Source organism: Physeter macrocephalus, chromosome 18, assembly GCF_002837175.3.
Source record: "Physeter macrocephalus isolate SW-GA chromosome 18, ASM283717v5, whole genome shotgun sequence".
Classification (NCBI taxonomy): domain Eukaryota; kingdom Metazoa; phylum Chordata; class Mammalia; order Artiodactyla; family Physeteridae; genus Physeter; species Physeter macrocephalus.
In genome coordinates this window covers 44,746,779-44,759,978 of record NC_041231.1, presented here as the reverse complement: position 1 = coordinate 44,759,978, position 13,200 = coordinate 44,746,779, and the positions used below count along the sequence as shown (strand labels likewise).

Sequence of the window (13,200 nt, the reverse complement as noted above, 5' to 3'; positions counted from 1 at the left end):
GATGCTAATGGCTATGAGGAACACAACAGCAGGACCCAACTGCTAAAGCCATGTGTCAACTCACATCACATCACTCCAGGGTTTAAAAAGTATCACAAACACTTTCCTAAGCTAAATGTAAGTTCTCTTCAGTGATTCCAGACCAGTAGAGAACACACACACCAGAACACACACATGACTCTTCAAACATTTATTCAGTTGACATCAGAAATCTCTGCACTCCTCGACGCCTCAACACAACTTGAGGTGAGCCTGGATGTGGCCACTGGAACACGGGGAAGGGGGTTCCAAGACTGAGTTGCCCCAGGAGGGCTTGTGTGGCAGACGCTGGACACTCACAGATGCATCCGCACTGGGCAGCAGGGGACCTTCTCCCAACCCAGACAGCTGAGTCAGATGTGGACATGGTGATGCCTCCTCACTCTCGCCCAACAATCACCAAGCGGACTGGTTTGATAAAGTGTCAGGTCTAACGCTGTTTCACCGGTGATGATGTCCCTTCTTTGTTAGATGTTCTCCAAGATGTGGCTGAAGCATCATGAAGCGTCACCTGGCAGGTCGTCGGCCATCCAGCTGGGATGGCTTCACCCACTCCTTTCCAGCATGTAGAGCACAGTCACGGTGTAGGTGTGGATGAGGCCGGTTCCTGTATCACCAGGCCGGGAAACTTCCAGGGTTCCTTTCCTGCTGCCACTCTCTGTCATGTGGATCTCCACAGGGTCAGTGGATCCCAAACGAAATTGAGGAAAGGGCATTGAGTAGGAGTGGGAGGTCAGAGGCAGGGCTAGTGTGAGACTCAGAAACAGAAGGGGGTGTGGGCCAGGGTGATCACGGGGTCACCAGGATGCCCAAAAGCAACACCAGACACACCAGTAGGATGAGGAGCACCACTGGATACAAAGAGGTAGCCTGGTTCACCACTGCAACTAGCCACTTAGTGTAGAAGGCAGTATCTGCATTAACTCCAGGTGAAATTTTACGGCCACAGCTGACACCCCAGCTCACAATCCCTATCTGGACCCATGAGGTATTATATTGCCAGACCAGAGGGTCCCCAGAATCTCCCTGGGAAAAGAGAAAGAAACAAACCGCAGGAATGGAAGAGCACCCACTTCAGGGCAGGCTGATTGCACTGCAAGGCACTGAAAGACAGGCACCTGTGGGCCTTCCCCAGACATCTCCCAGGCCCAGATTTCTCGATTTTGAGAACTGAGAACTGAATAGTCAATTGGAAAACTTTAGTATCCTCTGAGGATATTATTATATATATATATATATTATGACTGGTCATTTCCTATACCACAGTGGTTGTTAAACACTTTGAATACCACCTTTGCATGCTGGCACTGTGAGCAGCTTCCAGAGCCCCTCTCCAACTCTAAGGTCAGAGTCAATTCCAACTAGTCAGTCCTAGGCCTCCACAGCTGTAAATTATTTTGAGTATCATTTCTGCATGGGGACTCAAAATCATCACATCTACCCTGAAATCTCTCCCTGCCCCTAAACCCACATAGCCAACAATATCCTCTCACCAGTTCCCCCTCTCTCCAAACACAACCAGTCATGCTAAACCCCACCTCACACATGCTGCACATCCTTTCCCAAAACTGCTCTGGTGGCCCCCCACCAACCAGCTCACGTCAGAAACTCAGAGTCCTCCTCAAGCTCTCCCTCACCCGCACCCTCACATGCAGTCAGTCACCAAGAACTGATGACTCAACCTCCAACACAACCCCTTCACCGCCCCACCAGCCCAGGTCCTGCCTGGGGCTCAACACCATTGCCTACATGGTGAAAACAAACTCCTGGCCTACAGTCCTGCACGGACAGGAACGAGAAACATAGCACAGCGTTGCAGGCCACACATATTCTGATTACAATCACCTTCTCTGGCCATATTTGCCACCTCATTGCTCCAGACCTGAAACACATTCCCTAAACACGACACGTACTTCAGAACTCTGAGCCTCTGTACTTGCTGTTCCCTCTCCCAACAGTGATGTCCTCCTCTTTCCAAGACTCCAAATACTCATCCTCTATGACCTGGCTCAGATGCCCCCTGCTCAGAAAGGCTGCTTGGTGCAAAGGGGAGACTGTGGGCCCAGGCACTCCCAGGGGGACCTTGAACTTATGTCTTTTAGGGACCACATCTGTATAATAATATGTATAATTATGTTGCAGGGTTGTGAGCTGGGTAACTGAGCTAATGTAGGTGAATGCTCACACTGGCACAGTAAGTCGCCATAGAAGGAACTCAATTATACGAACTTACATTATTATCATCATCACCCCCAACTTCACCACACCCTGGCAGCATGCCCAGGATGCAAGGGCTGCTCCCTATTGAAGGAACAGGCCAGGCCAGCTCAGGGGCATCCTGAGGGGTTCTCCCCTGAATCTCCTTAAGTAAAGGCTGAAAGAGGAGGTGGCAAATAACTCAGGCCCTGCCACTGGGGAATGAGGAAACTTTGAGGGGACAACCTCAATGCGGAGGTGGCAAGAGACCCATGAACTTACCTGACAAGAATCCTTTCCTATACTATTATAGCCACAGATCATTCCTTCCAGTACTACATCCTTATCTGTTGGCATGGCCTTCTGGACCATCCCATTACATTCTTCATAGTAGATGATATATTGGTCCATCTCCCGGAGAAAGACTGAGACAAATGGGCCACCTACAAGCAAAGAAACTCAGCAGTGGGTAGATCTGCACAGGTGGACAGTAAGCCCCCAAACACCTTGCATCCCCCTTGAAGAAGGCAGCACAGAGGATACTGTCCCCATTTGACAACAGAGGAACTGAAGCCCAAAGTTGACATGGGGAGAAGAGAAGGTAGGAACCAAAACCAGGACAAGAGAAGGAAGAACAGATCAGGACAGGAAGAGGCGAGGCCTTGCCAGCCTGAGAAATGATAACCAAGCATCTGTCACTCTGCGCATCAATAGTAATAATGAAAGGTGTCCGGTGCATCAGCAAAGTGTCTTTACTTTAAAGCAGAATCACAGACTCTCAGACAGGTAGTGCCCAAAGGAACAATCCACCCTCTTCCCAGAGATAGGAGGCCCTATAGCCTCACCAACTGGGGTCCTCGGGCTCTGCCAACACTCCCAAGGACAGGAAAGTACCTGGGCACCAAGGCAGGTACTTCCAGCGAGGGACAGCTCTGCCTGGCAGACAGCTCATCACCCCCTGAGCAGAAGTCCACCCTGGAGAGAACTCCAGAGCATCTGGCTCTGTCCCCAGGGAACCTAAAAATGCCCCCAAACCAGCCAGGCACAGTTCCCCACAAATCTGCAGGGGACTTCACCCATGTATTTCTTCTTCTCCTGAGCAGTTCTAGTTCCCAGGACTGGTGCCTTGCTTAAACGGCTGCCATCAAATATTTGTGTGGCAACAAAAGACCTCAACCAATTTCTGGGCTCAAGCCAATCGGGAACCATTAGCCTGGCTGCCCCCTAACCCACCTGCCAGGTGGTGTGCTGCGCTACCCCTCCCTCTAGTGTTGTTGCCGACTCCAGGGATAAGGCTGCCTCCCTCTCTGCCCAAGGTTACTTCCTGCCTCACCCGTCTCACCGAATTCTTGTTGCTTGCTGGGTGCAGTGACCCATGAACTTACCTGACAAGAATCCTTTCCTATACTATTATAGCCACAGATCATTCCTTCCAGTACTACATCCTTATCTGTTGGCATGGCCTTCTGGACCATCCCATTACATTCTTCATAGTAGATGATATATTGGTCCATCTCCCGGAGAAAGACTGAGACAAATGGGCCACCTACAAGCAAAGAAACTCAGCAGTGGGTAGATCTGCACAGGTGGACAGTAAGCCCCCAAACACCTTGCATCCCCCTTGAAGAAGGCAGCACAGAGGATACTGTCCCCATTTGACAACAGAGGAACTGAAGCCCAAAGTTGACATGGGGAGAAGAGAAGGTAGGAACCAAAACCAGGACAAGAGAAGGAAGAACAGATCAGGACAGGAAGAGGCGAGGCCTTGCCAGCCTGAGAAATGATAACCAAGCATCTGTCACTCTGCGCATCAATAGTAATAATGAAAGGTGTCCGGTGCATCAGCAAAGTGTCTTTATTTTAAAGCAGAATCACAGACTCTCAGACAGGTAGTGCCCAAAGGAACAATCCACCCTCTTCCCAGAGATAGGAGGCCCTATAGCCCCACCAACTGGGGTCCTCGGGCTCTGCCAACACTCCCAAGGACAGGAAAGTACCTGGGCACCAAGGCAGGTACTTCCAGCGAGGGACAGCTCTGCCTGGCAGACAGCTCATCACCCCCTGAGCAGAAGTCCACCCTGGAGAGAACTCCAGAGCATCTGGCTCTGTCCCCAGGGAACCTAAAAATGCCCCCAAACCAGCCAGGCACAGTTCCCCACAAATCTGCAGGGGACTTCACCCATGTATTTCTTCTTCTCCTGAGCAGTTCTAGTTCCCAGGACTGGTGCCTTGCTTAAACGGCTGCCATCAAATATTTGTGTGGCAACAAAAGACCTCAACCAATTTCTGGGCTCAAGCCAATCGGGAACCATTAGCCTGGCTGCCCCCTAACCCACCTGCCAGGTGGTGTGCTGCGCTACCCCTCCCTCTAGTGTTGTTGCCGACTCCAGGGATAAGGCTGCCTCCCTCTCTGCCCAAGGTTACTTCCTGCCTCACCCGTCTCACCGAATTCTTGTTGCTTGCTGGGTGCAGTCACCCAGCACCTGGTCCCAGCTTCCACCTGGGAAGTCTTCTCAGGGATGCATATAGGCTGGATGACCCCAGTGAAATTTACAGCGTAGAAGAGCCGGAGAAGAGCAAGGTTCCACGTGTTGAGAACAGTTCCAAGTGTTTCACAGTTCCACGTATTGAGAACTGAGGGTGAACGACTCGGCTGATAGGAACCACCAACCCTGAGATTTCACCGTAGACACTCCGATCTCCCATCATGACACTGTAGCGGTAACAGCTGTGGGAGGAGGACATGTCCCTCATAGAGACCCTGGGAAGCATCCCTTGTGCCTTTCCACACATATCAGCGGTTTCCCAATCTGGCCCCAACCTCTCTCACCACTCTCGCTACGATCCTATCACCAAAAAACCCTCCTAATGACTCTCAAAATTGGTTTGCTCACCCAAACAATTGGTTTTGTTCACCGAACTAGTATTCCTAGTAACAAGACTACCAGTGCAGAATCCCTCCCATTTTTATTGTGTGTGCTTTGGTTTGGGTTGGGTTTTTATCAACTTGCAGGGCAGCAGAAACTAGTGGGTATCTGAGGAGGGCAGGACTGACTCCAGAACTCTCACATCTCCACTTGTCATTACTCACCTTAAAATACAGTGGGCTGCAGTCAGCACCCACTGAGCTGTGATGAGGGAACCTCCGCACACGTCTGCCACTGACCCTCAGACTCACCTGCCAGGGCCACTTCCCTTCTTTCGCTCTGATTTCCCCCCACGATTTTCAGCAACACTTGGCCACACGATGGAGTGAGGACAGGGTAGCAAGGAGAACCTCAAAGAAACGGGCCCTGTCTCCCTGGAGCCCCTCAGACAGCGGAGAAGGCCATGTCCTCCTAGGCTCCAGGGCAGCGCTTCCAAGTCCGCAGGCCATGGACCCACAGACGAAGCGCATCTCCCTCAGGCTCCACAGCAGGGCTGCGCTAATTCTGACTCCAATCACCTCAAACTCCCAGGGAGCACCGGCCCCCACGCTGGCGCCTCAGCCCGCCCCTCCAAAAGGCCAATGCGAAGAGTTGGCCAAAACTCCACCAACTTGGGGGCTCCCAGAGCCCCAGGGGACCCAGGGTTCCCAGGGGCTCCCTGACCCCCTCCAGGGCTTGGCTGGTCCGCCGTGGGGTCCTCGAGGCCACCTCCCGAGAGGGGTGAAGTAGGCAAGGGCGTCGCTGACCCGCCCGCTGGGGCCTCCCTGAGGCAGCGCTGAAGGAGCAGGAGCCAGACCAGGAGGCTGGGGGGGGCCGCCCGGGGACGCCATGGGCTTGGCGACGGCCTCAGCGCTCTGCGTGCCCCTGCCCACGAAGTCTCCTGCCTGAGAGTGTAGGGTCGTGCTCTCAGATCCTCACGCCAGACTGTGTCCAGCCAGAACGCTGCCCAGGCCCGAGGGGTAAGGGTACATCTGAGGAGACTGTCCTTGCTAGGGACCTTCCAATTTAACATAGGCTCTAAAAGGTGGGTGCTTTCTGATGCCCCTGCCCTTCTTGGTGTGGTACCTGGCCTGGAGCTGGTGAGGATGGGCAGTCTGGGAACTAGCTGAGGAGCCTTAATTCTCCATAACGGTTCCTCAAGGCAGGGCCTCATTCACCAAACCTAGATTTGCGGGGAGGGGGACTCTAGATGAAGTGGGTGTGGGTTTGACAAAGGAGCTGGCTGCTATGCAATTTCAGTCGCGGGGATGCCTGTAAAAATAAGCCACCACCAAAGATACCCGCAGGTCAATCCATTCTTATTAGCTCTATGCCCCTGATGTCTGTTTGTCTTTGTTGCTTAAGTGCTTCTACCAGGCCTCTGCCTCTCTGGGTTTCATCATCCCTGTTGAAGTCAGGGGAAAGACAACAATAACAACTTCTGAGTTGCAGTACTTCCCACTTTTCCCCAGCCAAAAGAGGACAGCCAGTTACAGTGTTTTTCGAGGATATGGGTGTTCCCCTCACAATTTATTTTTCAATGTCTTGATGAAGGGGTTATTCTCTAAAGCCCTCTCTCTTTGCATTCCTTTCTCCACATTAGGCCAAGGAATTTCTGACATATCAGTTTCCTTTAGTGTGGTCCACTATTGCGTTCAGGTTTAAAACAACCCAGTAAACATGCAGAATCATTCCCACCTGCCTGAACCAGCAAACTGAATTCCAAATTTCTAGCAAGTATACTGTTGATAAATTTGGGACCAAGCCTTCCCAATCAAGAATCCTTTGAATCCCATCCTATATATATATACCCCTTGTTCCTTCCAATGTAGATCAGCAAAATCTTGCAGTTCTTTTTGTAAGGAAGCCTTCTACCCCTGGGTTATACTTTGCACCTGTCCTAGAGCATGCTGGGATCTTACTCTAGTTATTAGGTCTAGAGGCAGTGAAGACTGGGATGATTCAGGCAGAGAATTGGTATGCCCTTATAATGTAATTTACTCACACGAAGTCATTACAGTGTCTCTAAGGTGGAGAGGACCAGCCTTATCAAATGGGAGGAGGTGCTGTTTCTGTTAGCAAGAGTGGTTCAACGTGGCTGGGAGGTGCTGTTTCTGTTAGCAAGAGTGGTTCAACGTGGCTGGGGGTAAGGGTGTCCTAAATCTATCCAAATGTATTCCCATGTAAATTTTCAGGGTCTCACTCCCAATCAATGCCCTAACTTTTTTGTAAGAGTTCTGATGAAGCTCTTAATTCAATTTATGTTGAAATTCAGCGAGCCAAAAGATCAGATATTACATCTTATTATCAACTACATCACCCCTGCAGTTATAAGGCATATGAAAATATTTTAGGGAAGTCATGGAAGTTTTTAAACTGAGAAGTTAACATTGTAAGCCTTAATTACAGTGTAGTCTTTGGAGAGGTAAGCAGGAATCACTATGGGAAAGGTATGAAGTCTGGCCTGGGTCCTTCTATTCTGTTTCCTCTCCCCACTGTGCTGCCAAAGAAGAAGGAGAAGGAGGAGAAGAAGGAGGAAGAGGAGGAGATGCTGCCTTATGCAACTAGGGGAAGGGCATAAAACTGTAATTTTCAGGACACAGTTTAAAGCCTACTGTAGCTGGGTGAAGAGAACATAAAATAACCTCTATCCCTGGGGGAGGAGCAGGAAATTCTCCTGGACCAGACTTATAGAGATCTCCTATACTGCGAGAGGGTCAAGGTCACTGAGAAGGCCTCTTCTCTGAGAGCCAAGAATATAGCACCTGCCTAAGGGGGAGGCTGAATCAGGACAACAAAGAATGCCCCACCTCCTCCCTCCACTAGCAAGTGTCCAGGAACAAGTAACAGCAGTCTATTGCCAGAAGAGAGAGTAAAAGCATGGAGAGACATCTTCTGTGAGACACAGGCACAAAGAGAGGACAAAGAGGTGAGAGTGGAGAAGACACTGAGAAAAACAAATCAGCTACCACTCTAAGCAAAAAATAACACTAGAAGAGTTTGAAGCCTGCTGCATATTGAGGGTAACCACAGCAACAACAAAAATCAGAGACAATCAGGACACAATTATCTCAACACTCAACAAAAATCAGAGACAATCAGGACACAATTATCTCAACACTCCCCACTAAAGAAAATACATGCCCATTTCTGGACATAAACAGTATTGCTTAAGTCTCTACTATTCTACACAAGATGGCTAACTTTCAACCAAAAATGACAAGAAACACAATAAAACAAACAAACAAACAAAAAATAAACAACGCTCTTTCAAGAGACAAACCAATCAACAGAACTAGAGTAAGATATAACATGGATTTTGGAACTATCACACAAGGAATTTTAAATGCTATGATGAATATATTTGAAGGCTTTAGTTCAGAGGTCCATAAACATTTTCTATAAAGGGCCAGATAGCAAATATTTTAGAATTTGCCAACCATAAGATAAAATTAAGGATATTATGTTGTTTTCTTATAAGAAGGAACCATTTCCTCAAAAACAGTAATAATACAAATTGGATATAATATTTTATAATATAAATCTACTAATGAGAAGATTGAAATTTTGGAGAGGGGAGGAATAACATTTTACTTAATTGGGGCTCAAAGTTAGCATTCTCTATCATCAAAATCAACTGTAAATGTTCTGTTAATGGTGAACTGTAATGATATTGGGTTGGCCAGAACTTTTTGGCCAACCCTATATGTTATGCTTTTCATCTTTTGTTTTTTTTCTTTTTTGGCTGCGTCAGATCTTAGTTGTAGCACATGGGATCTTTGTTGAGGCATGCAGGATCTTTTCATTACCCCGCGCATTCTGCTCGGGCTTCTCTCTAGTTGTGGTGGGCAGACCTCTCTGGCTGTGGCGTGCGGGTTTTTTCTCTCTCTAGTTGTGGCGCGCAAGCTCCAGGGTGTGTGGGCTCTGTAGTTTGCTGCACGCAGGCTCTAGTTGAGGCGCACGAGCTCAGTAGTTGTGGCACGCAGGCTTAGTTGCCCCGCGGCATGTGGGATCTTAGTTCCCCGACCAGGGATCGAACCCGCATCCCCTGCATTGGAAGCCAGGTTCTTTACCATTGGACCACCAGGGAAGTCCCTATGCTTTTCATCTTTAAGTGTGCCTTTTCGTGCAGATAAGTGCCATCATCAAATGCTGCTATTAATCTACGAACATATGGCTTTGAGCAAAAAAAGAAAATCTTCACTTGGAAGGCATTTATTGAGTTCTTTTGAATTTTTCTCTTGATATGTGCCTTTTATCCTGTCATTACATTGCAAATTCATCACTTCATTGAAGTTTAGGTGGAAGCTCCTCAACTGCAATGTTAAGTGGATTTTTGAAATATGTAAATCTCCTTTGCACTTGCATTAAGGTCCAAAAACTGCTTCTCGAACTGTAGCAGAAAGCTCAGAAAATATATCTACTGCAAATGTGTGTGGAAACGCATCTTGCTCCTTGTTTTAACTTTGGACAGCACAGGGACTTTTTTAAAGTAGCTTGATATAACCTGTGATTCAAAAAACATTACTTATCATCAAAGTGATTTTACCATAGTATAGATAGCAATAGAAAACTAATAAAGGATGGGAGATACTGTTATAAGGCCCTTGCACTACCTAAAAAACTAATCCTGTTATTTGAAGAAAGAGGACAATTAACTAAAGATATTCACTGTAAACTCAAGGGAAACTAGAGAAAAGTTAAATAACTATAATAAGTAAGACAATAGTGAGTATAAAATAGAATCATAAAAAATACTCCATTAACTTAAAGGAAAGCAGAGAGGAAAAGAGAAACAAGAGATGGGACAAATAGAAAACAACTAGCAAGATGGTAGACTTTAATCCAACAATAACAATATTTACACCAAAGGTAAATGAATCTATTAGATGAATTAGCGATTCTATTAATTCACATTCATGTTGTATTATATGAATTAAGACAGACTGTCAGACAGGATTTTTTTTAAAAAGCACAACTATTTACCCACATTAAATATAGACAGGTTATGGGGGAAAGTATAGAACATGATATATGATGCAAACACTAATCAAAAGAAGAAATGTCTAGATTACTATCAGGTAAAGTCAACACCAGAACAAAGAATATTGTCAGGGATAAATAAAGACATTAATTGCGTAATGATAAACAAAATCCTAAATATGTTAGGATCCTAAATGGAGCTAACAACAGATCTTCAAAATTTACAGAGCAAGGGGAAAAAGACATTCTAACCACAATTAGAATTTGGAACTTTAACATGTCTTTCATAATTGATAGAACAAGTATACAGAGAGCTACTAAGTATATATAAGATCTGTAAAACACTATCAATGAATTAGACCTAAATGACATTTATAGAATACTATATCCTAGCAACAACAGAATATACCTTTTTTTGAGTGTACATGGAACATACACCAAAATAGAGCATATTACGGGGCCATTAAACAAATAGTAGCAAATTTGAAAGAATTAAAATTGTACAGAATATGTCTTCAAATTATAACAGTATTAAACTAGAAACCAATAATAGAAAAATATCTTGAAAATTGCCAAATGTTTGGACAGATTTTAAAACTTTTATTTTGGACTTCCAGAATGGCTGCATGAGGAACTCAGTTGATTCTCTCTCCAGAGAGAAAGCTATTTAGCTGGTGAAAATTATTTTTTTAAAAATAACTATTTAAGTTCTGTGGAAATTGTCCTAAGGGCATACAGAAAATTGAGAAATATTTATGCAAGAAAATCTAAAAATTCTTGGTAAGAACCAAGAGTTCTTGGCGAGAGTCTGTGGTATTTGAGCCCCGACCAGCTCCCATCCTTACTCCTTAGCTTCATATTATGGAACTCTGTTCTGGGCAAGTGGCCAAGACAATGGGGTCTCCCTCTCCCCCAGCTATGGTTTCACCCCAGGAGAAGCAGATAGCTGGTGTCTTTCATTCTCCCAAAACCATTTTGCAGAAGCTCTGTTCTAGAAGGCATGACCAAGAGGACTAGAGCTTCCTTCCCTCACTTAGCCCCTACTCATAGAGCAGAAGCTCTAACCCAGGCACAGCAGGCTAAGAATCCTGGGTCTTCAACTGTCCCATCTCAGCTCACTCACAGAGCAGAGGTTCCATGGGAGGGGCAAGTGAGATACCAACTCTCTCCCCATTGCCCACTAATAGAACAGGAGTTTCATTCCAGGAGAAACAGGCTGCCATCCCCACCCCTAGCTCTGGTACAACAGCACAAACATTCTGCCCAGGAGGATAGGCAGGCTGAAAGAAGTGCTCTGCAACTCTGCTTGAAATAGCTGAATTTATTTGGAAGAGAGGGTGGAGAAATGCATGCCTAATGCAGTTGTTAAGAACAACAGAGATCTTCCTGGTGAGCAGTTAAGAGAGGGTCAGTAGCTCCATGATACTAGCAACAAAAAGTGAAACAGCAGACTAACCAGAAGTTTAACAGAGAAAACCAGTGAAAGAAGCAGCCAAGAAGAGTTCTCCTGGGATCACACTCATCCCCAGGGGTGTGCACTAGGCTACACCAACTCATGAACAATAAGAGCAGGAAGTAGAGCAAATTTAAATGTATTTCCCAAACCAAACACAGATCAGCAAAGTGCAGAAACCTTGCTAGTGCAGTGGATTTAAGCACAACCTCTGACCAAATACTGGCTGCACAGTGAGCTTCTCTGACCCAGGGGCAACTCCTAATAAGCCCAGCTTAAAAATAAAATCACACTCATCCTTAGTAGGCTGAGAGACGGTGCACATACCCAAGCCTGTGTCTTTTCAAGAATGAACGGAGGGCTTCCCTGGTGGCGCAGTGGTTGAGAGTCCACCTGCTGATGCAGGGGACACGGGTTCGTGCCCTGGTCCGGGAGGAGCCCACATGCTGCGGAGTGGCTCGGCCCGTGAGCCATGGCCTCTGGGCCTGCACGTCCAGAGCCTGTGCTCCTCAATGGGAGAGGCCACAGCAGAGAGAGGCCCGCATACCGGAAAAAAAAAAAAAAAAAAGAATGAATGGATAGGGAATTTCCAAGTTTCTAGTCATTGGATGAACATGTGGTGGCGGAGGGGAGAGTAAATTCCCTAAACGGTGAAAGCCGTCTCCAAGACACGCACACATTTCAAACGATAAATAGTGAAAATAAAACTGACCAAAGGGGCTTACACACAACCATCGACCAATGAGTAGCTAGCTTACAGTGATCCAGGAGTTAACCCTAGGAAGCCAGGCTAAAATATAAAAATAAGGAAAAAACCTAAGCAGGGATATCAGAGGCTGCAAATTGAGGGGGAAATAGACTTCACAAAATTATCTCACCCAAGTACTAAACAAATAGACAAATGATCACCACAAATCCTGGGTGGGCAGGAATCAGTATCCCAATTTGCTATACTATATTACCTATGACTTTTGCTTTTCAATGAAAAAATTACAAGACATGCAAAGTGATGAAATAAAATTATTTTTAAGGCAGGACCAGAAAAATTTTAAACATAAAATTCTCTCTCTGCCTGTTTGAGCCACTACCCCCTCCCCTTTAGTGTGCATTGTGCATCTGCATTATACACTAATTAGCTCCCCTCAGAAGACACAGGAATGCCTACTCCCCAAAGGAAAACCAATTTCCTCCTGGCACCAGAATGTAACTCCTTAGGAGATAACATTCCTTTCTCAATCCTGTAAGGGCTCACAATAACCCACTACTCACCTTGGTGAACTACGTAAACTGTCAATATGGGACTTTGATGCATAAAACTTTGTCTCAAAATCTTATATAACTGTGCTTTGATCTCTAACAGGCAGAACAGTCCTCAGAACTTTCTTTTTTTTTTTTTAATTTGACCTTCCGCCTACCTCTTTGGAGCAGTTTCTCAGAGCTGTCCGAAATGCTGTCTCTTGGGCTATTGTCTTCATTTTGCCCCAAATAAAACTTAATTCACAACTCTCACGTTGTGCATTTTTTTTCAGTCGACAAGGCCTAGGCTGTTTACTTAAAAGTGAATGACAGAAATACACGAAAAGAGATGATCTTTGTGGGGCACCCATGATAAAGAGATAATGC

The 13,200-nt window shown here is 46.3% G+C and overlaps 1 protein-coding gene across 1 annotated transcript; it reads right to left on the bottom strand.

The window, feature by feature from the left end:
* Nucleotides 1–258: 258 nt before the first annotated feature.
* Nucleotides 259–6,133, bottom strand: PRSS42P (serine protease 42). The gene is given in 9 exon segments (XM_007126099.4): nucleotides 259–1,065; nucleotides 3,621–3,781; nucleotides 4,681–4,840; nucleotides 4,843–4,963; nucleotides 5,327–5,389; nucleotides 5,391–5,434; nucleotides 5,436–5,488; nucleotides 5,760–5,965; nucleotides 6,081–6,133. Coding segments are annotated over 9 exon segments (1,098 nt in total). The 3' UTR covers nucleotides 259–828.
* Nucleotides 6,134–13,200: the final 7,067 nt, after the last annotated feature.